General features: G+C 41.1%; 2 protein-coding genes and 1 long non-coding RNA gene across 4 annotated transcripts; 1 reads left to right on the forward strand and 2 right to left on the reverse strand.

Annotated features, from left to right (window-relative positions):
* Positions 1–1430: 1430 nt before the first annotated feature.
* On the forward strand, positions 1431–11638 carry uqcc3 (ubiquinol-cytochrome c reductase complex assembly factor 3). Its single transcript, XM_010739844.3, has 3 exons — positions 1431–1448; positions 10154–10364; positions 11339–11638. Exons 2-3 carry the CDS (start codon positions 10248–10250, stop codon positions 11468–11470), a joined length of 249 nt encoding a protein of 82 aa, XP_010738146.1. The 5' UTR covers positions 1431–1448; positions 10154–10247; the 3' UTR covers positions 11471–11638.
* LOC113746006 (uncharacterized) lies at positions 4659–6549 on the reverse strand. Its single transcript, XR_003462550.1, has 4 exons — positions 6531–6549; positions 6274–6389; positions 5426–5538; positions 4659–4769 (listed from the first exon to the last, which is right to left on the reverse strand). It is a non-coding gene; the product is annotated as an uncharacterized LOC113746006 (long non-coding RNA).
* A 3130-nt stretch (positions 11639–14768) lies between the features above and the next one.
* LOC104926067 (VIP36-like protein) lies at positions 14769–21425 on the reverse strand. 2 transcript variants are annotated; one of them, XM_019278222.2, is made up of 9 exons: positions 21177–21425; positions 20320–20438; positions 19893–20010; positions 18596–18678; positions 18396–18416; positions 18051–18212; positions 17766–17880; positions 17569–17685; positions 14769–17492 (listed from the first exon to the last, which is right to left on the reverse strand). In XM_019278222.2, exons 1-9 carry the CDS (start codon positions 21382–21384, stop codon positions 17353–17355), a joined length of 1083 nt encoding a protein of 360 aa, XP_019133767.1. In that variant the 5' UTR covers positions 21385–21425; the 3' UTR covers positions 14769–17352. The 2 variants fall into 2 exon arrangements, with proteins under 2 accessions (XP_019133767.1, XP_010738147.2); XM_010739845.3 differs by lacking the exon at positions 18396–18416.
* Between the last annotated feature and the right edge of the window lie 1399 nt (positions 21426–22824).

Below are 22824 nucleotides of genomic sequence, written 5' to 3' on the forward strand. Positions count from 1 at the left end.
TATAAAAGCATGTCAGTAGTGTGATGAGAAGTAACACGACGGATGAATGATTGTTCTGACGTAAATAGAAATTTAATTTAAAACCTGTGCAGAGCACAAAAATGAGAAAGATGACGGATCATCTTTGTGAAGGTGTGTCAGAGATTTAGAGAAGTCTGGACATCATGCCGCGGCAGCTGAAGGTATCTGAGGCAGTTACCACTGCCCTGCAAACGCTGCTGTTATGGGCATTTGTTTTTATTTTATAAAACAGTCTTCAGTGTTGCATTAGACTCGCTGGCAGTAGCATTTCCATTATGTGATTTCTGCATCAATTTGCAAGGTTTTCTTAATTAAACTCTCAATTGCTGCCGCTCTGTGAGGCAGCTGCCACTGACATGCTGCTGTGTGGGGACGAGAGAAACAACTCTGGCAACCATTAAAATATTTATTCTTTAAATTAACAATGTGTTTCACACTTTATTTAGTTGCCTACCTCGCCGACACACACATACACACACACCCTCTGGTGACATCATCGAAAAAAAGAACAATTTGAATGATTAACGACAAGTTTATATTTTGCCGCACATGTCAGTGGCAGATTGAGAGACAGTTAAGAAAACCTTGCAATTTGATGCAGAAATCATGCAATAGAAATGCTACTGCCAGTGTGTCTAATACAACACTGACTACTGTTTTTTAAATTAAAAACGAAAAACAAACGCCCGTAGCGGCAGCAGCTGCCACGGCAGGTCAGTGGCAGTGCCACTAAATGGTAAACGGTAAATGGACTGTACTTATATAGCGCTCTACACTACATATCTCATTCACTACACTACTAGCTGCTGCCACGAATTTAGCCATATTCAAGATTATAAACCTATAACTCAACTAGGATCGGGGCTGTACATTAGAATTCTTGACCTGATCAGGCCAGTGGCTCATGTGCTCTAAAGTTATCCTTCACTTTAGATGATAATTGTAGGACAATATTGTATGAATGAAAATGTCTAACTGCAAGTGATTTAAGAATATCATTGTAATTCATCCCTAGATTAAAAGAAAACGAAATCAGATCAATATTGTCCATGTCTGCGGCTGAACCTACTGATGCCAAAAAGAAAGTGAACAGTCTCACTGATGAAATGACTAACATTTCTCGTGGCTACACAAAGTGACCACGCCTTATCTCGTTCCCACGCGTTATTAATTCGTGGCTAGGGAATATTTTTTTCCAGCCATGTCAGCAGACGGGCTCCGTGGTACGAGAGGAAGGTAAATTGTTCACATGTAGCACTGAAACATTTCTCTGACACTGACACTGAGTGGAATCGTTGTGTGTGTCTCTTTGGCTTATCAGTGGACTCCACACACTCCCACACACACAGCAGGTGGCGGTATAGGCTCGGCCCCTTTAAACTACAGAAGAAGACACATATCCCAGCGTGCACTGCCGCGGTGTTGTTGTTGTTCCCATAGACATATATAGAAGACTAGATACCTCGTCTGCGTTGCTGGTCAACGGAGTCGAACGTCCGCGCATGGCGGCCATCTTGGAACAGGTAGCTCACTCACCCATGTCAATAAATAACAGTGTTGGTAGTGGAACATGTACTTTTCAGATAACCATAACTTGCTCAAATTTCAACGGATTTTCAAACGGTTTGGTTTGTTATAAACATCAAAGGTGTAGTTATGATACTGCATAGATATGAATAATCATGTTACATCCTAAAAATTAGAATAACGTTCTGAAATAGGAAATATTGAAATTTACCTATTACAAATAGAAAGGCTGCATGTTGAAATCCCCACCCTATACACAGATGTATAACACTACATACTTATTTATAATTGAGGCCTTGAGACAAATAACCAACATTACATATTTTGATTTTCATAAATACTTTAGACCACCTTTCAATTAAATCTAATTGCAACTCATGACAAAAAATGACTAAAAAAAATAAGTCCCTATAAGTAGCGTCCTTTTACATATTGGGCCTATATATCAAATCAAATCAAATCAATTTTATTTGTTATGCCCAAAGTCCAAAGCACATTTGCCCTCTGAGGGCTTTGTACAAGTCTGTACAGGGAGTGACACCCTCTGTCCTAGTAGACCCTCGGTTCGAGTGAGGAAAAACTGCCCACAAAAACCCTTTTTAAACAGGAAAAATTGTGGAAGAAACCTCAGGAAAGCCACAGAAGGAGGGATCACCTCTCCCAGACGGACAGACGTGCAATGGATGTCACGTGTACAGGACAATTCAACACAAACAAATTGTACAATGACTGATAAAATGACAATGAATTACAATGAATGATAAAATGATTACAGTAAGAAACTACTGTAAGCAAAGAAACTAGAATAGCATGAATGTTAGAAAACACATCAAAGTGTCACTTTTTAACACTGACTGAAGCTGACAAGGTCAATGTGCCACCTTGTGTATGGAAAAAAACACATCACTATATTTATATTTATTTTAATCATGTGACACACGTGAATAAATGTTTTCAATTCACAGATTATTTTCATGTTAAACTGAAGGAGTAAAAAGATTCTTTCTGTGTGTGAAGTACCCAAGCAGACGGCACAGACACACACTTACACGCCGTCTTTTTGTCTGCGCAAAAGGATACACAAAAAATATGCACCAATGACACACACACAAACATTTCTCCAAACGTATGAAAAAAACAGACAAACACAAGTGAGCACAGAGCTCAGTGTGTATCTGTGTATGCGTATACAGAATGTAATCAAATAAACAGCAGCAGAAGGCCTGTGCATTATGCATCACTTCAAATCATCAGCACAGTGTTGCTGCCCAATCAAACTTCAGCTCTGTCCTGGTATTGTTGGATCTGATGGGGCAGGTTTGGTTGTTAGTTATTAGAGGAGTTAGGTAAGGACTGCTTTCTTAAGTAACACTTACTTCCTCTTTGTGTGCTGATACAGCTTAGGACTGTTTTAAAAACCCAACCGACCAAAGCAAGACTAGCACCAATATAAATAGGATTATGAAGATTAATAAAGTTATTAGAGGGGGAAAAAAAAAGCTACCTTAGCAAGCTGCTCTGTCCATCATAAAGTGTGTAAGTCACAGAGAGTTGAAGCTGAGCAGAAGCAAATATGTGTGTATAAAATGTGATCCAGTTTGAATACATTTCTAAAGTTGTGCTTTTGTACAGTAATCAGTGAGGCCTGGACATAGATCCACCTTTCAATTAATCTAATGCAACTCATGACAAAAAATGAACTATGAAAAATGAAGTCCCTTATGCGTCCTTTTACATATTGGGCTAATGCCCTTTGAAAAGCACCGTTTTGTTAGCTTCTGCCTCATGCTGTTAACTGAAAGCTAAGTGTAGTCATCTTAGCGATTGATGTTAGCCTTATTTTAAAAAACAGGGACACAACTAATGTCAGCAGTGTATGGTTGTGGCTGTCTATGCCATACTGTGTGTCGCTGATGTGCTCCCCAAGCACAAACACATCCTGTGACCCCAATCCTCTTCCGTACAATGTACTCGACCTCCTTCAGTTTGATGGGCTGTGATCGTCTGCAGTTGGCTGAGGCCTGGCGAATGGCAGACTCTGCTTCCCTGACGACCCTCACTGTTCCCTCTGACGGAATCACGAGGCCTCCGTTGTTTCTCAGAGTAAGTAGGTGGTAGCTCTGGTCCTTGATGGCAGATGCAGCGTCTGTCACCAGGCTGGCACGGCAGACATCACAGGCCAGCTGCTTCAGAGCCGTCGCACAACAAACCCTAGAGTGAGTTAGTATAACAATAGCATGACTAGAAATACTACTAATAATACATCGTTAATAAATTAATAAGTTTTGTTTTTCCCACAGATTTGACTATTGGTTACAGGCAAATGAGCTTTCAGTCAGCCTTTACCTGAAATGTAACAAAGAGCGTTGTCCACAAGACCACTGAAGCGGATGGGAAGATAGCTGTGATCATGGACTAGGGCCGGAATGTCTGCAAATGGAGATGGAAGGTCTCCTCCTGCTGCAAAGGACATATCTACAGCTGACAGCTTTAGAGGTGTCAATGGTCGCTGTTAGGGACTCAGTGTCATCCTGTGCTGTACACATTTCCCACTGGCGACGTCAACTCCACATCGGGCCATCAGCTTTCCTAAAGATGTACTTAAACTGGCTGGGGTTGGGTTTGTTATTCCATCCGCCTTAAAAAAAAAAAAAAAAAAAAGATTAGCAAACAATTCAGAACTGTTTCAGTGGTGATTAACTCTAAACAGGTCAAATAGACAGTGTTTTTTTTAGATATTTAGTTTGTCCTTTTTGTGACTTGCATGAAATGTGGGTACGTCTTCAGTATAGGAATACACACACAACACACACCACACACACACACACACACCCACACACACACACAACAACACACACAAACACACAACACACACAGACTGTTTAACCAATCTATAACCAGCAGGCAACACACACCAGAAATCACAGCATGTGGCAGTAAACCATAATGATGCGACAAACCTTTGATGAAGTTTAGTAGAGCTAAAACAGTTCAGTAGACCAACAAACAATTAAAAGCATTTGCTGGAACTTTGGTGTAATTTTAGTGTTGTGGCTACAAATAAAATTATGACTCTACCGGATGCTCTGATGGAGTTAAACAGAAGCTCCAATGGTCCTGGGGAATCGGTAGGTCAGGATGTATCGCTGGCCTTCAACAGCACAGGGACCATTGACATCAACGTGTCAATGTTGACTACGAACCCCAGGACAGAGAGGCACCTTCAAAAGCAAATATTGCATTACTATGATCACTATATTTGCCCAGAAAAGGTAAGGGGATGCAAACTAACAGTATCAGATGTAAATAATGAATGCTCTCAGAAGAGCCGCTCACTTCTACAGCAGACACAAATCAGATGTGATGTTAAACATTCACTTCATTGCTATTCACTTCATTTTGGGGGGGGGGGGGGGGGGGTTAAGCTGACTAGTTGGCATCCTTGACCTTAAGTAATCAGTGACTACAGTTCATGCACAGCGATTTCGGAATAAAGTCGATATTCTGACGAGTTACGAGTTACCTTCTTGGCTGCCTCAAGGAGCAGGGGGTGTCATCGGGTTTTTATATACCGGAATACGGCCAAATTCGGAATGAATAAAGAGTTTACATGGCTCGCGTGGCATACAGAATATCGCCATTATGCCGTTTTAAACCAGAAATATTGCCTGCATGTAACGTAGTCATTGTGAGGTTTAGGACCCTTAGAATTACTTAGGACACTAAACCTTCTTGAATTAATTCATAACATAAGCATGCAATACATACCATTTTGACACGGGCATCTGGGGAGAAAGAAAACCAAATACAAGAGAATTGTAACAGACAAAGCGCGAGCAGCAAAACACACGGATCACATGAATATAATATTACGTACCACTTTATGAATTTGAGGCAGACTGAAAAGAGCATCGCTGAACTCGATGCAGAAAGGACAGACATCGTAGACGACAGAGCACTTATGAACCGATGCAACAGGAGACAGAGCATCTGAACTTGCAGAAGACAGTAGATAACAAGAGAACAGAACTTATTTAATGGACTTGAGGGATGCACTGAAACCGTTTGTTTTACCTTACATAATTTAATGATTTGTAAATTCTCTACTTGTATACATCTAACGAAGAATAAAAGAAAACCCTTATTTTCGAAATCAGCAGTCTCATTCTGATAATTTAATTAATTGTACTGGGTGGTTGACGACTAGAAATGGTGTCAGTGCATCAATAACTTAACAGTCACTATTTTAAAAGACCTCTTTGTTCGGTAAAGGGGCTTGCCATCCTCCATCTTCAAAGCGAGCAAGAACTCCCTGGCTTTTAACAACCACTCCCTGGTGCTTGTCCAATTCCTAGAACCAAGGGGGGCTTTGAACCCTTTGGCTCTGGGATTGCGACTGTTCAATATGTCAAACAGCCTGTCTGTTATCTATAAACAAATATCTTAATTAACTATAGTAACTGACATCATCACTATAACTTAGTGTCAACAAGTATCATATATTAAACACCAAAGTATGAGGCATTTCCATTTCCCTCTGTGGCTTTGATGTACATAAAGGTGCTTTTGAGGAAGGTACGGTGTATAAACTGTTTTAACCAAGTTCTTGCATATTGTTGAAATTAAAGGGTCATAATAGGTTATAATTCCTGATTCAAATATGAAAAGCATAATCCTGAGCCATTCACATTTAACACCACCACATGATGCAAATACCTGCATTACCTTGAATAAACTCTGAAGTAGCCTCGGAATCTCTGAACTCTGCATAGTCCAGAGTCCTGCAAAGTGCGTAGTGCCACAGCCACAGAGTTACTGAGGGTCTGAGCAGCCAGGGAGACCTTAAGTTTACAAAGACAAATGAAGGACAACATTAGCCTACAAGATACAAAGACCACAAAAGTAATATAATAAAGCCCACAATAAAGCCCTAAGTCCATTTCACTGCGACCCTCTATAAATGAATCCTCATGCAACACTACCTTCATCTTCTATTAGCGAAGTTCACATGCTTATCAGTGACGCGGTTGGCAGCATGTAGTCCACTTTCTTTTGGACATTGTTCAGCTGGACTATGTAATTCCAACTGATCCTGCCAGTTTGACTTCTAATTGGGCTGTATGCCTGCAGATCACATTTTTTTCCTCACTGCACACATCAGTAGTCTACACAGTTATATAAGCACAAACAAAACGTAATAAAAAGCAGACATCAAGCAGAGCAGATGGAAAAAATGAGCATGTACCTCCACATATTGCGTGTAAGCTTCAACATATGGCAGGAATCCATCATACAAAAAACCTGCCATGGGTTACCGGATGTGGGAAGTGTGGCTTCAGGGGCTCACAGGGGTCTGCTTTAGATTGCACCCCAGTTGTTGTGCACATACTGACATTGGATGCATGACCATCCATTGTCACGCACACGACCCTTATCTGCCGATGATGCAGCTCTTCTATTGCATGTACAACTAGCACTTTCTGTGTTTCTGGTGTGAGGGACTTGGTCAAATAATACGCAATTGGAGCTTTCCAATAACCCTGAAGCCCAACCACCATAAACACAAGCGCCTCGGTAGCTAGGTCTGTCTCATTCAACCGATCCCCCATGTCCACATATCCTAACATTGTTTGGGTCTGAGGATCATGCTGAACATGTTTTTTTATGGACATTGCATCCAGCATCAGAGTGACACAGCCGTATTTGTTCCTCATCTTCCTGACGCCGTCTTTCCAACATGTCCAGCATCATCTTGTTGAGACCTGGTCTGGCATCAAGAGAACTCAGCCACCTTGTATAATTAAAAAGTACACAACCACATAACCATTTAACCACGAACCTGTAATATCTGTAATATGACTATGTAAACACAGATTTGACAAGGTTCACCTGATTCCCACTCCTCACCCCTAAAAAAAACACATATTTCATGCCTTTTCATAGTCATTGGTAGCCTGACTATTCATGACCAACAGATGGGTTTCCATCAACTTGTAAATGCGCTTTCAATTTAGGTGAATAAGAAATCCTTGATGGAAACACCTGCAAAGTCGCATCAGTCCCTTAATGCGACTATAAATTTGATGTGCTCCAGGAAGGTGGTTTAACTTTTGATGCGACTAAGGGCAAATGCAATGAATATGAAATGCAAATAACGTTGGATGGAAACCCAGTCATTATTGTCTGTAGTGTGATTAATGTAATTCAGTGTTAAATTAGACATCAGTCACAATACCTTTGCAATGAACTGGGATGTTGCAGGTGAATAGGCAGATGTCTTCAGGTAGTGATAAGCCTTTGGACCATGGCAGATGGAGCGTAAGGCAAAATCTCTCTGGGCCTTGGTGTATTCTACTACCCTGCTTCGAGAGGAGATGAACCGGAAGATCTGAAATTCAATTAGCAAAAGTGATTCAGTAAGTCTCCTTTTAATAGTAACCTAGAAAGGAACAAAGAACATAAAATACACAAAATGATGTAATATTTTTATTTTACCTGAGTAGCGTTCAAGCTTGTCTTTCAGCTCTTCATTGATGAGGTTTTTCTCCTTCAGTTCCTCCAGGAGAGCCTGCATGTTGTTCTTGGCCCTCTTTTCTCTCCTGAAGGCATTGCTCTTCTCCCGCTCCAGTTTCCTCACCCTCGCTAAAGCTGCTTCAAGTTTGGCCTTTAGAGCCTCAGGGGAACCAGGCAATGCATATGAGTGCTCAGTGGCCTGCTGCTTGCGCTGCTCCTTGAGCCTCGATCTCTCTTCAGCGGATCCCTGTTTTGGGCAAAATATACAAATATATAAATAATCGTACTACAGAAATTAATTACTTACTTTTCCAACATTTCTCAATTCTGTGAGCCTGAAGAAACTTTAAGGTTCTCCAATTTTCCAACATAAAACACATCATCCTTTATCCCACTGATGGGGGGGGGTATGTTTTGTAGCCCTGGACAATTATGTAAAGGTTGCCTACCCTTGCCTGGGTGTAGTTTCAATGTTCATGTTTATTCATTCCAGTATATGAGAGATAGAGAACGTGAGATGACCAGTGATTTTCAAACTTTATAAACAGAATAACACCTCAAATAATATTTAGCTAAGACAACTAAAACATTCTTAGACCTTTGTGGGTTCCACCAAGATAAAGGATTTATAAACAAACCATATGATGCTCTCATTAATTGGACGTTCAAAATGCAAATACTCACATCAGGTATCAGGTCCCATCGAATTCGCAGGTTGTCTTCCCTCTCCTAGAAGTGGATGTGCTTCTTCTTGTTTCCGACTAAAATAAACATAACACGTTTTGGAGTGTCTAAAAATGTGCGAATAAACATGATTACATATTTATAGACATACCAATATTATGACCACCTAAACCAATCTTATACACAAGATTTTGCCAGCTAGGTTGCCAAAATCAGATAGGTGGAGGGTGGCATACATAATAAAATACATAATATCACAAAGTAAACACATAATGACAACGTCACACACGTTGAGGGGCTGCAAATTCTTTGTAATGGCATATTAGGCTGGATTACTGTGGCCAGTGATAAAAGTATTGAAATTACCATAATTCCTTAATGTCTTTGATATATCAGGGCCATTTTATGATTCATTAACATTTATTTCTAACATACGGTTCCTTAAATATTGTGGGTCACACAGACACAACCTTGAAATGAGCTGGGAGGTTGAAAATGGTTGGCACAACACCATCTCTAAGCGGACAATCTGCCCCGTCCTGGAAGTCTCGCTCCTAAAGTGCTCACTACAGAGCAGTGTCCTGGCAGAAGCCGCAAAACCATCCCTTCTGATGGCAACTTCCCACCTCCTCCTCCCCTCTCCGTCTTTGGGAAACCTTAAAAGAAGTGAGAAATGTACCCAGATCAGGGATGGCAATTAGCACTAGCAACCAGTCAAATGCTGGTCAAATATAATAGTGGCTGTCGATTCAATCACATACGCTGTTCCCGAGTTACAAGAACTGCATTTTAACATACTTCCACTGGTAACTAACGATAATTCTAGAAATAATAATGAAGCTGTGGATGCTATCTTACCGGTGAAAGGTGATCCCGCGTTTTCTGGTTTCAAGACAACGGTGATTAGCACACCCATAGGCTGCACAAAAGTCTGGCATCTTCACAAAAAGTCCACCATTACTAACAGAAATTATACTGTAAGATGTTTAACAAACCATAACAAACCAACCCGAAAATGAAAACTTCGGTTGAAAAGAAAAACCTTCTGCTTGTCTCTTCCATGTAAAATTACTGGGTGCTAGCTAGTAGCCTAGCCATGATACACACCTTTGACTAAGCTGCACGACCAAGTTGTTTTTTGAAGAGAAAAGCAGCGGTTTTAACATGTTCAAGCACCCGGGACTATAACCATGCTAATGACGTCTTTAAGAAACAAAACCATTTGTACATCCGTTAAAATTTCTGCGAGTTATATACCAAAGCTTGCACTGATCACGGACCTTACCTCATTGGTTTACCTCAGGTTCCACTTCTGCCCGCCAGAAAGCTTTACTGTTCCAAGATGGCCGACCTGTGAGGACGTTCTACGCCCCGCCTTAATGTATCTAGTCTTCTATATATGTCTATGGTTGTTCCTGCTTTGCTGTTACCGAACACATGGGATGGAGCGCAGTGTGTGAGTTTATCGGACGCGGTAGTGCGTGACCTCCACCCGGATCAGGATGAGCGGCCTGCGGGCAATCCTGGGCACCTCTGCGGTGATCGTGTGCGTGGGGGCCGGCTGTGGGCTGTGGGCTTTGGTCGTTCCAGGAAAGGAGAAACAGAGAGAGTTCCACAAGGTGATTCAGATGAATGGATTCAATGTGCATGTAAAATAAATGATCAATAACATTAAACTAAATGAATCAGGATATACAGAGAACTGACATGTGTTTAATGAAGTAAATCTGTGTCATATTTGAGATTACTGTGCACACTCTTCACTCTGTTAATCAGATTCATGAGGTCATCACCTGATTATTCAGTTAACAGGTGTGCCTTCTTTAAAGTGAATTAGTGGAATTTCTTGTCCTCTTAATGTATTTGAGATCATCAGGTGTGCTGTTCAAAGGTCGTGTTGGTATACAGTAAATAGCTCTATTCAAATACTGTGGTAATCCAACTAAGCAAAGAGAGACGACAGTCCGTCATTACATTAAGACATGAATTCAGTCAGTCCAGAGAATATTTATGTATGTATCCTCAACACCTGCTGCTGTCAAGACAACAGCCTCCTCCTCAACGTCAGCAGTATTCTGGAGATGATAGTGGACTTTGGGAAGAAGCAGGAGAGGATCTGTGCCCCCTTAATATCAACTGGTCGTTGGTGGAGAGAGTCAACTGCTTTAAGTACCATGGTGTCCACATCAGTGAGGGTCTGATCTGGATGCTGCATACTGACTCGTGGTCAAAAAGGCAAGGAAGAGACTATTTCACCTCAGGCGCTTGAGGAAATTCAGAGTGTCCCCCCAAATACTGATGGATTTCTGCAACATAGAGAGTATCCTCAAAAGGAACAATTAGATCTCAACCACCCAGATGACAGACTTTGCCCTGCTGTGATCGGGAAGAAGTTACCACATACACTAGACTGAGTTTCTACCTTCAGTGATCTGTTTGTCGTCTTGTGTCCAGATAAACAGCAAATATTTGTGCATTGTGTTTAATCCCCTCAGATCTCAGCACAATTAAACTTGAACTTTATTGAACCTATCACTTCCTAAACATTTCTCTTCTGTGGTTAATTAATGACATGTATCTACCTTTTCATCAGAATCTGCCTGAATCAAACCCAGTGAGAATGGAAGAGACGAGGAAGCGGAACGCTCTGGTGATGCAGGCCATCAAGGAGGCTGCTGAAACCAGCGAGAATGTTGCGAGAGGGACTAGACACCCTGTGAAATAAACAGGCCCTGCACCATGATAGCTATGTACTGAATGCTGCTGTGCTGCTGGACCACAATAAAGGCACATTATTGTATTGTTCTCTAATGTCCATCTGTAATGTCTTTATTGCACGTGACAAAGATTTATCAGTAGATGTTAAAATTGTTTATTAAAACTCATAACATAACCACATCTCTGCAGTCTTATTCAAACCTTAGGAATGACATCAGTGATATTTTTTGTATACATTATTGCAAGACAAAAGAAAGACACTGACACCAAATCAGTCTAGACTTGTGTGTGCACTATAATTTTAGAAGAATTTACTGACAACAAATATAAAAGTGCTGGTGCAAACAGCTCATCCAGTTTTCTGATTACTGACTGATCACTGATTACCAGGAAGAATGTGCTCAACTTTCAGCACTGGTGATAACATAAGGATGAACCCATGAATCCATTGAGGTGTATATGCAGTAAATAACAAAGGTGTGGTCTATGTCCATGAAAAGCTGATGATTACTGATGATATGACCAGTCTGGACGTTTCTATCTGCTTTATCCTGGCCTCTTGATGACGTGACTCAGCTATAAATGATTGCTCATCATGTGTTGGTGTTGGTGCTCCATGATGGCGAGCATACAGCGGGTTCTCTTTTTTCTTCCAGAATAAGTTGTGTGGTAAACAGATTTTCTTCTGCCTGTAAATTTCTGAAGATGATTTTATCAAGGCAATAAAACGACACCCTCTTTTAATAACAGACTGTGAGCTGCAGTTTGTTTTCATTATATAAGCATATTACCCAAGCCCCGGACTCTCTACCATCCCATCTGTGCTCAACTGCATTCTGTCACTCCCTCTTGTCATTTTTTGATGAAAAAATCCTGAAGATCCATCAGCACCTCAGTCCACAGGTCCTCCTTCCAGCTCCCCACCACCTCAGAAATTTCTAAGCCATTCACCTGTCAGCTGGACCCTCTCCCCACAGTTCTAGTTAAAGCCTGTCTCCCTTCTCTGGTCCCTCTCATCTCTGCCATCATCCAGTCCTCTCTCACTACTGGAACTGTTCCTACCCCATTCAAAACTGCAATCCAATCTCCAATCTGCCTTTCATTTCCAAGATCCTTGAGAAAATAGTCGCAACTCAGTTTAACGCTCATCTATCTAACAACAACCTGTATGAACAGATCTAATCTGGTTTCCGCTCCTCCATAGTACAGAAACGGCCCTCAGTAAAATCCCCATCGACCTCCTCATGGCAGCTGATTCTGGATTACTCTCCATCCTCATCCTCCTCGACCTGACTGCAGCATTTGACACCATCTGTCATTAGAAGAATTAATCTGTCACACCACCCTCATCATGAGGGTGGTTCTTCCATTGTCATCACTCAGACTCCTCTAAACTGGTTCAAATCCTACCTGTCATGCCGTACCCAGTTCATTCAGCTTGAAAGTTTCACATCTCAGCCTTCCTCTGTCACTTCAGGTGTGCCCCAGGGCTCTGTCCTGGGGCCCCTCCTCTTCATCATTTATCTCCTCCCCCTTGGTAATATCTTCCGCAAACATAAATTTCCACTGCTACGCGGATGACACCCATCTCTACCTCGCCAGCAAACCCACCTCCAACCTCATGCCCTCCTCCCTTACTGACTGCTTGACAGAAATAAAATCCTGATTCACCTCAAATCTTCATAAACTGAACAGTGACAAAACGGAGGTTCTCCTCATTGGCACCAAACCAACATTATTCAAAACCAGCAGTTTCGCTATTGACATCGACAATTGCTCCATTTCCTCCTCCCCACAGGTTAAGAGTTTGGGTGTCATCCTCGACAGCAGTGGCCTCACCCACAAAATTCTCCATAAGCTCCAACTGGTCCAGAATTCAGCTGTCCGCATTATTACTAGAACCCCTTCCATCCACCACATTACTCCTGTCCTGCAACAGCTCCACTGGCTCCCGGTCAAATCCCGCATAAACTACAAAATTCTTCTGCTCACATTCAAAGCCATTCATAACCTCGCACCACCATATCTCTTGGATCTTCTCCATGTTGCTGCTCCCACTTGCTCTCTCAGATCTTCCTCCTTCATTCACTTGACTTTCCCCTCCGCCCGTCTCTCCACCATAGGTGGAGCTCTGGAACTCTTTACCCCTGTCCAAAGGAACATCAACTCACTCTCACAATTTAAGTCTACACTTAAAACCCACCTGTTTAAAATAGCCTTTTCCATCTGATTCAATTGCATTGTCCTATTTTAACCTGTTTTTAATGTTGTATTCTTGTAATTTGATACTTTTATGGTTCTTTTTTGTTTGATTCTGTGATTTGCTGTCTACTCTCATTTATTGTAAGGTGTCCTTGGGTGACAGAAAGGCGCCTATGAAATAAAATCTATTATTATTATAGTACAGCTTCAGATGTGAATACCACGAAAATCACTAAAAATCACGCTGAAGTACAAATGTTGACAGTTTGTATTATAACAGTCCTCTTCATCATGCTGTTCACATTTTGACATCATGACACCAAGACGACACCTAACAATCCATCAACAGTACCTGGTCAGTGTGAGGCTTCAAACAGGAAGTACTCGAGGGAAGTTACCACTGAGCGCTGAGTGTCACAGAGTGTCATCAGCAGGTTGGAATAAGTCCACTTGTGAACAGCATGAGATGTCTAGTTGAGCTGTAGTCGATGCTCAAGGATACATGACAAGTTACTGAGACATTGATATTTTTTGTTGTGGTACACACACTACTGTTGGTAGCTTTTGTTTCAAAGTTGTTTGAGATGAAGAAATTACCACTGCATGCTTCTAATTGCCTACTTTCATGATATATCACTGCAGCATGAACTTTTTACATTTTCCAAAAATTTTACCCAACCCAACCCTAATTATACAGACACAAACAGACCTGTGATCTGCATGAAATCTACACCCAGACTGAACTGAATACTTAATACTGAGCTTAAACTCAGCCCAAACTCTTGCTCAACACCGCACTATAGACTTTGTTTTTTTCCTTTAATATGTCCCCTGTCTGTATATTGCAGGAGGAATTTAATTGAATCCATTCTAAATTAAATCAATCTCACAATGAGGTAAAAGTAAGCGTCTGGATTTCAGGTCTAGGGTTAGATTAAATATGAAACCGCAGAGGAACCACAGTAAAATCCAACCTTTTAGCATTCAACAATCTGAAAGCATTTTTATGAAATGTTCATAACATATAACATTATAAATACAGTGAAAATGAGCAGAATGACTCACAATGACATTGAAACTTTAACTGAAAAAAGGAGCATGACAAGAAAAAAGGCACTTTATTGAATCAGCTGAACACTTTATTTAAATAATTAACTAGAGGGATGTTTGTCCCAATCATGGCTCACAGTGAGAAAGAAAATTAGAAAAGATAACTGACATTAAACCATTTAGGAGGACATATTGTAACACTGTAAAACTTCTAAACACTTTGTTAAAAGCTTTATGACTAAGCATGTCAGACCAAAGAGTGGTTTTACTATTGATTGAAAAACAGCTATGAGAACCAAAATACAACTAAATGAGAATCTCCCTGGTAGTTAACACTGCTACAAACAACTCAATGAAACAAAACCTAAACTGTAAAGAAGGAGCAGTTTACATTCAGAGACTACAGGCCTCCATTTTAGATGGAGCTTTTGCAGAAATGACATTGTGACGCCACTGTTGGAGGTGTCACAGGTGTAAATAATAAAAATGAATGATGGCTAAATTCCATTTAGGTACTTTAGGTTCAGGGTCCTGGCACTGTGCACTCTGGCTTTTTCTTCACACCATCACGGTTTACAGACATCTACAGTGTTATTAGCTACACCTGTACTTATAAACCATTGTGTCCAAGGACTGCAGCTGAAGCGTCTTCGAGCCAGCTTTAAGCTTCTTAAGCAGATACATTTCCAATGTTGTTCAGAGTTCTTTGTTTGAATCATTTTCCATATTTCATAAGCACATTTATGACACGTTACATATTATACTGTATTATATAATTGACACTTTGTGACTGTTCTTTGCTCATTCTAATGACTGGAATGAAACGCTTCAGAAAAACACACCCGACCCAACATCTCCAGTGTTCTTCACTCCACCCACTTTCCCTCTCCACCATTACTTCCACTACTAACAATTACATGTAATTTCTTTAATCAAGTGGATTTAGAAGTAGTAGTGGCATTTCAGAGCCCTACCAACATATTAGTTGATATTATTGGCTTATTGCTGACATTGGTATCAGTGTAAACAGACATTAAAACTGCTTGTTTTGGGTAAACAAGAAAAACTATATTGGTATATGCTGCTGTGGCAACATAACAAGTACGAGAGAAGAAGCAGCTCTCAGTGTCAACTAGAACTATGTAATATGTTATAGAACATTTCATTGAAATATTCTATAAAGTTACATTTAGCTTAAATTTAGGAACGCAGCCTTCCAACAACTTTGTATAGGCCTATCTGCTTAAAAATGAACCACATCAGCTACCATACCAGTAATCAGTGAGTTTTCCCCTCTAAAATCAGAATGGGTCTCAAATATGTTTTGGGGGGTTAAATGGACAGAAAGAAAAGGTTTCTGTTGGACCAGGATCTACAGACTGTAACACAATGACAGAACATGTTAAAATGTGGGATGTTCGATATTAAATAAATGTCAGCAGACATTAATTATATACATTTATAGAAATTCAAAAGTGGTACTTTGGCAAAAAAAAAAAAAAAAAAAAAAAAAAAAACAGTGGAGGGGACAAAGGGGCCACGAGTGAGACGCACTGGCCACCAGACTGGTGGCCAGAAAGACAGTGGATTGTGTCCAGCAGCCATGACACAGGGAGGGGAGGGGGGAGGCACTAGCTTGTATGAAGGCAGCAGTTATATTCCAGGTTAAACAGCTGAACAGTATTCATGTTCACATGCTCTGAAATGACTGTACAGCTATCTAATTTCACAGTGCATACCAGAGCAAACTATCTATGATGGGGCGTCTGATGAAATTCAGTGCCACAGAAAATGTTAAACTTTATTAGCATGAAAACTCTAACTGATGACAAACAGATTGTGGATAAAACTAAAACGTACTTATTAGAACTGAGAACTGTTAATAACCACAGAGAAGAAATTAAGCCAAAGAACTTGTGAGGTCAAAGAGAACAAAATGAAAGACAGCTCACACCTGCAGAGAGGACCGAAGGTGAGAGCGTGTCTTTATTGATCCTAGCTAAGCACCTCAACCAGCACTGCTAACTGAGAACCTTTCCTGTAACACACAACATAGAGTGCAATGTATCATCCATCATACATTTACATTCAGCCAATATGAACCCACTGTATGTGCTCTGCTTGGCTTATAAGGCGCTCTCAACTGCATGGGAGCTCAATACATGTAGTCTTATTCAGTGCTGCAGGACGTCTACAAGGATCCACAGGTTGATTGGTCTTCACAGCAGATAAGAGTCAGATTAAAGCTGCGCGCTGGCAGCACCAAGTGACAGTCAGAGGTAACTGCACATCAAACTGTGTCAGTGAACTACATCCAGCATCTGTGATTGACTCCTCTGCTCTTATGGGTGAACATGCAACCCACTGCACTGTCCTCTCGGCTGACAGGAGCACATTTAACCAAAAAAAAAAAAAAAAAAAAAGATTTCACAGACAGCTGGCTCACATGTTCATGACCTTCTCATCTGTTCATGTTCTCTTGGCTCTGGGCTTCAGCCCTGTGAAGTTGTTCATTGAGTTCATTTGATTGGATGTTTCAGTAAAGCTATAGATCTATGGCAGTTTTTGCTTTCGTGTGCCGTATGTCGATTAAGAAACACACATTTTGAAAACCCGTGGAGATCAGTTGTTCTCTGATCAATAGAAACGTTTACGTCTGCTTTCCTTCCTGTAGTAAACCATCAGCCCCACTACGGCCAGCACACCCAGGCCCAGGATGGAGAAGAGAACGGTGAAGAAGAACTGGACTCCACTCATCCCTTCCTCCTCGACTTCCACTGCAAAGCAAAACAATGAGATTTATTATCAGACAAAGTGACAATCTTCAGAATGCCAGACAGAAATGAAGACTACCTTGGAACTGGTCCGTGTTGTCCACACTGGGGATGGTGACCTCCTCCTCTTCCTCCTCCTCAGCAGCCCTCTGTACTGTCAGCTCATACAACTTCATGGAGATGATATCATGGTTATCTAGAGCAACAGCACATGTCAGTAATCAACACTTAAAGAAAGAGCTCACACAAACCATCAATTTTCTGTTCAGTTCATACCTGACAGGTCTCCAGTGGCAGAGGAGGCACCAAAGAAGTAGCCTGTGGGTAGACGCACTCCTGTGATGTCAGCGCAGTCCTTCCATTCCTGTTTACCGTCTACATCCACCATGAGCTGGAGAGTGAAGGAACAGTCAGTATGTCACTCGCCCAAATATCAAGCTTTCAGTGGGAAGATTTTTAAGCATTACCATCAGTATCATCAGAGATCTTAAAGGTTTCCTGTTGGAAAAGCCAGCATTAAAATACACTGCTTCAATCCTACCTTCACTTCAGGGTTCATACCGTGAGCCTGTGTTTGGAGTATCTGACCAGGACAAACGTGTCATAGATTGCGTTGCGTGCCATAGCTGTACATCCTCCAAGCTCAGTGGGCCGTCCGTCATAATCATGGTCATATGACAGAGTCCCGTTCCCCAGCATCACGGATATGTATGGGAAAGCCCTCTGTGAGGAAGATGAGGGAGTTAAAACACAAAACAACATCGACACCTTCAACACCACTGTTGAACTATCACAAACTGACAGCAGGCAGCACTCATGAATCAGAACAGATGTGTGCAACAAGATGAGATGAGATGGTTGATGAACATTCTCTGCTTAAAAAAAGCAAACTTGTTCTGAAGCTACCTGACTTCCAGGCTGTGTCCTCTGCACATTCAAGAGGGTTGCAGAAAGAGAAATATGACTCACTTTAACACTGAAATAAGAGGCATGCAGAGCTTTTACATGGTGAGCCACATCTGACTAAACTCAATCATTAGACACACATTCATTTAGTCTCCAGTCCTGTAAATATGACAACACAGGAGCTAGCAGCTTTCACTCACATCGTAGCGTTTGTCTGCATTAGGATAAGTGTCCACGAATATTCCAAGTCCAGTGAAGTGGTTCATGTTTCCAAACACGGGACCTGTGAAGGAGCAGTGAGATCCATCACGACAGTTTATCATCACATCTGTATTCTTACCATGAATGCAAATGTACAATTGTTCTTTTAATTCCCACATCATCTTTTAAAGCAGCTGTCCAGGTTCAGGCTACAACAAGCAGATGAAACGCCAGATTATGTTAAAAAATATTTACTGTATTAAATCATGAACAAAATGAACTGCTGAAATGCTTTGTCATCAGAAACATGCTCTACTGAAATACAAGCTTCTTGATAAATTACTATAGTCAGTATGTTTCTTATTTTGAGAATTTGCCTTGACAGACCTGGCCGTCTCTTTGTGTTTTGTTCTACACGGCTCATGTCGAAGCTCCGGGTTGCTGGATATGAAACGTACTACAGCCATGGAAGCGAATAAAGTGGATCAACGGAGTGAACGTTAGATTCTGCCCAACCTAAGAAGCTCTATGAGCAGACAAGTGGTAACACACGGTAAATATTGGAGATGATTTAAAGATGAAGACGTTTAGAGCCCAAAAGGACCCAGCGTGCTTGTTTGTTTATTCAGTGGGTTTCCACCTGATTTCCTCTGTGAATGAAACAACATCTCCAGCATCATCATCCCTTTATTTTTAATCTCATGGACACTGTAAGATTCTGTCATGAGAGAGCTCCTGACCCACAGTGCATCGTGGGAAATGACAAAGGCATTGTAAAAGTTCCGGAGCTACCCGGCTCTCACTGCGGGAGCAGAGTTGGGTCGTAGTGTTGGTGTGGAGGACCGGGCAGGTAATGTAACGTATAAATTCATCAATTATTTCCCTCGTAAAGTTTCCTGTGGGAAGTTATAAAGTCGCTGAGTTCAAGCATTGAAATCATGTCACATAATCATCATCAGCTGTTACTGCCCGAGAAGGAGGCTGCTTTACCGGGGGAAGTGAGCCGCAGAGTCAGCGGGGAGGACTGATGACAAAGTTTTGGATGGAGTATAGGTAAAGTAATGGAAAAGCTTTCTCTCAGTTTACTGTGTGCATGATGTACATAGATGAAATGACTCTGTATAAATCTTGTCATCTGGTCATGACAGAGAAAAGCAAGGTGACATGGAAGATAAGCCAACAACAACTCAATACAAGGCTTTGTAAAATATGTTCCTGGAACATTTACATTAAATAATTTCTATCTTCTCACAGAATGAGACATGACACCTCCAGAGCAATCCAATGTCTACCCACCATTCTGCATGCGATCCTTGGTTAACCAAATAGCCAGTCCATCCCCGTTCAGATTCTTCTTTGCCTGGCCGTGGATTTTAAAGTGCACTTTGAGTTCCCAATCCCGTAAGAAAAAAGGCTAGAAAGCAAGAGAAAGGAAGACAAGCAGGTTATTCTTGCGCTCTGTTATGCGCAGCATGCACTGAGTAACAAACTATCCTCAGCTGAAACAGGCTCAATTTGTCTAATGTTATACAGTCAGTGACAGTCTTTATTACACACACACAAGCACGCAGACAAAATACCTGACTTTACTATCATCGAGTGATCATGTCAGAGTAACTGTGTTAGGTGTAGCAGGATGTGAGAGGGGAAGGTGTGGTAGAATGTCTGGTACTGATGTAGTGTGCAGTGTTGGTGGGTTTCACAGCTCCAGCAGCAGACTTACAATTCGACTCCAGACCGCTCCCTGTCTGCTCTGCAGGTCTGGGGTCAGCCTCACGTGGTCAGGTGTAACCATGGCAGTGCCCATCAGGTCCCACTGTGAAGAACTGCTGAAGCCCAGCCCTGCAGACCACAAACACACACTCAGACACGGCTTGCACAGAGTCCTCCAACTATTGTCTCTCGATGGACAAACAGAATGACCTCAAACATGTCAAACATTTACTTGCAGGCTAAATTATAATAATAACCTTCATAATACTTGTGCAGGAGCCATTTGTGTGTGTGTGTGTGTTTTGTTTACACTAGGGTGTAGAATTTTTGTTTCTGTCTAATTGGTAAGCACCCAGCACCAGGTGTATTTCTTTATGTTTGCAATAAATGGGAACCTCACCAGAAACAGAGGAAACCTTTGCACAGTATTTGGTTTTGAACAATTGTCAAACCACCATTAGTGACTAATCAACTTCATAATAATGAACGGCCGTTGTCATTGTACTGTAATGAATCCTAAGCAGTGTAGGGTTATGACATTTTTAATATACCGCTGCTAAGTTAGACTTAATGGCCCTTACTGACAACTATCGCGGGCTAATATTAGCTGAATTTCCCGTATCGTGACATTGACAGACATAAGCAAAGTGCCTGAGGGGCACACAGTTCCTGAGTTAATCATTATGCTCAGTAACTAACACACTTTTAGCTCTCCAATAACTGGGAGAGATGAAATATTCGTCTATAATAGTATGAATTACTGCTGTTCGTTACCGTCGGGCTGCTTTCATTCAGTTATTCAGCTCTTGTCAGCTAACGTTTGTTAACCTCAGTGCCGGTTGTGCCGGTACTGCCGGTTGAACTCACCTCGGTACGGCTTCGCCAGAGAATATTCCCGCTTCAGAAACTCCTCCTGAAAGTCCTGTTCGTCCGCCAGCGAGCGGCTCGTCAAGATACACACGGCAGCAAACAGACATATTAACTGACGGACGTTTCTCCAATGAAACATTGGACATAAAAAACAGAAAGTTCTCCAAAGATCCAGGTCTGAGCGCTGACTAACAGCGGCCACCATCTTTACACTCCCACTTTAAACCGGTCATGTGACTTCAAGAAGGTGACCAGCAGGAACAAGCCACACTTCCGGTTATGTCTTTTCAAATTAAAAACGAACGTCATTGCATAAGAGCCGAAAAATTCAAAGTAAGAGTACCGGTTTAGACCTTAAACTGTGATAATAATAGGAGTTTTCATTACTGACGTTACATTGTTGTTTGAAGCCGTTAATGAAGTATAAATCTTGACATGTAAATTCTGTAGAATTCAGTCCTGAAAACACAGAAAGAAATATTAAAGATTAAATTCCCAGAATGACACTGACCTACAGTTGTTGTCATGTCTATGTACATATGTGTGGAGGTGGTAGTTTTCCCTGTCAGGTCCTGAGTTATGCGGAGGAAAAAGCTCCATCTTCTGTCTAAATGATTCATTTTATTAAACCATCAGAAAAGAGATTTTAAACTGGTTTCATTGTGAGGCCAAAGCAAGTCAGTGTGACCAGGAAACCACTGTCACACTGTCTCCAAGCTGGTTATGTCCAATGTCCAGTTAGCTAGTTGCTAAATGTATTTTATGTATTTATCTGTTAATTATTAATATTCATAAACTACTGAAAACACCCACTGCTTTTATTTTGAAGGTACGATTAATTTTCTTCTTGTTGCAGTCTTTGCCTTACTTTTTTTTTTTCTTTTTCTTTTTTTGATTTACCAATCCCTGAACTGCTATAATCATTTCCTATTGGTTGGCACAGATTTTGCTCTGAAATTATTAGAACTATTACTAAAGGTCACAGTCTCTTCAGCAACATTTCAAACATATTCTAATTAAACTAGAGAAAGCCATTCTCAACTGTTTTTAAAGTACATACATTTTATTCTGATAACCCTGCTATATTTGTATACGTGCATAATGAAGTTTCTGATTTTGAATCATGGAAAGCTTAGTGGCTTCTGTCACAGTGTTCAAACAACTCCAACATGGAGCTGAGTCAACACAGTCTGAAGTAAAGAGCAAACAGTAAAATTCCAGAAAGAGATTACTATGTTTAGTCTATTTTGGTGCAACTTGTGCTGCCTACTAATTTAAAGCTTCATTAATTAATTTTTAGTGAGGGCTTTTTTTTTTTAAATTTGCTTTCAACAACACATGATAGGAAATATACTCATAAATCTACTTAGCAAAGAATTTCTTACATCTGGTTCTGTAGCTGCTAAATGCTCCACTATGTTCACCAGCTGGTAGTTAAATTTCTCTGCCGCTGGAAAAGTCAAAACAGTTATTTGCCATTGCTGGGGAAACCACACTGAAACTAGTACAGCTACAGACTAGTCCTGGTTGGCTGGATACTAAAAGTCACAAGCCACCTTAGCTGTTCTTTTGCTTTTGGATGTAAAGATGGAGAATCTGTGTAGTGTGGTGAAGCAACAGTTCTTTATCTCTACCAGTGTAGTGT

The sequence above is a fragment of the Larimichthys crocea genome, chromosome I (assembly GCF_000972845.2).
Source record: "Larimichthys crocea isolate SSNF chromosome I, L_crocea_2.0, whole genome shotgun sequence".
In the NCBI taxonomy this organism is placed as follows: domain Eukaryota; kingdom Metazoa; phylum Chordata; class Actinopteri; family Sciaenidae; genus Larimichthys; species Larimichthys crocea.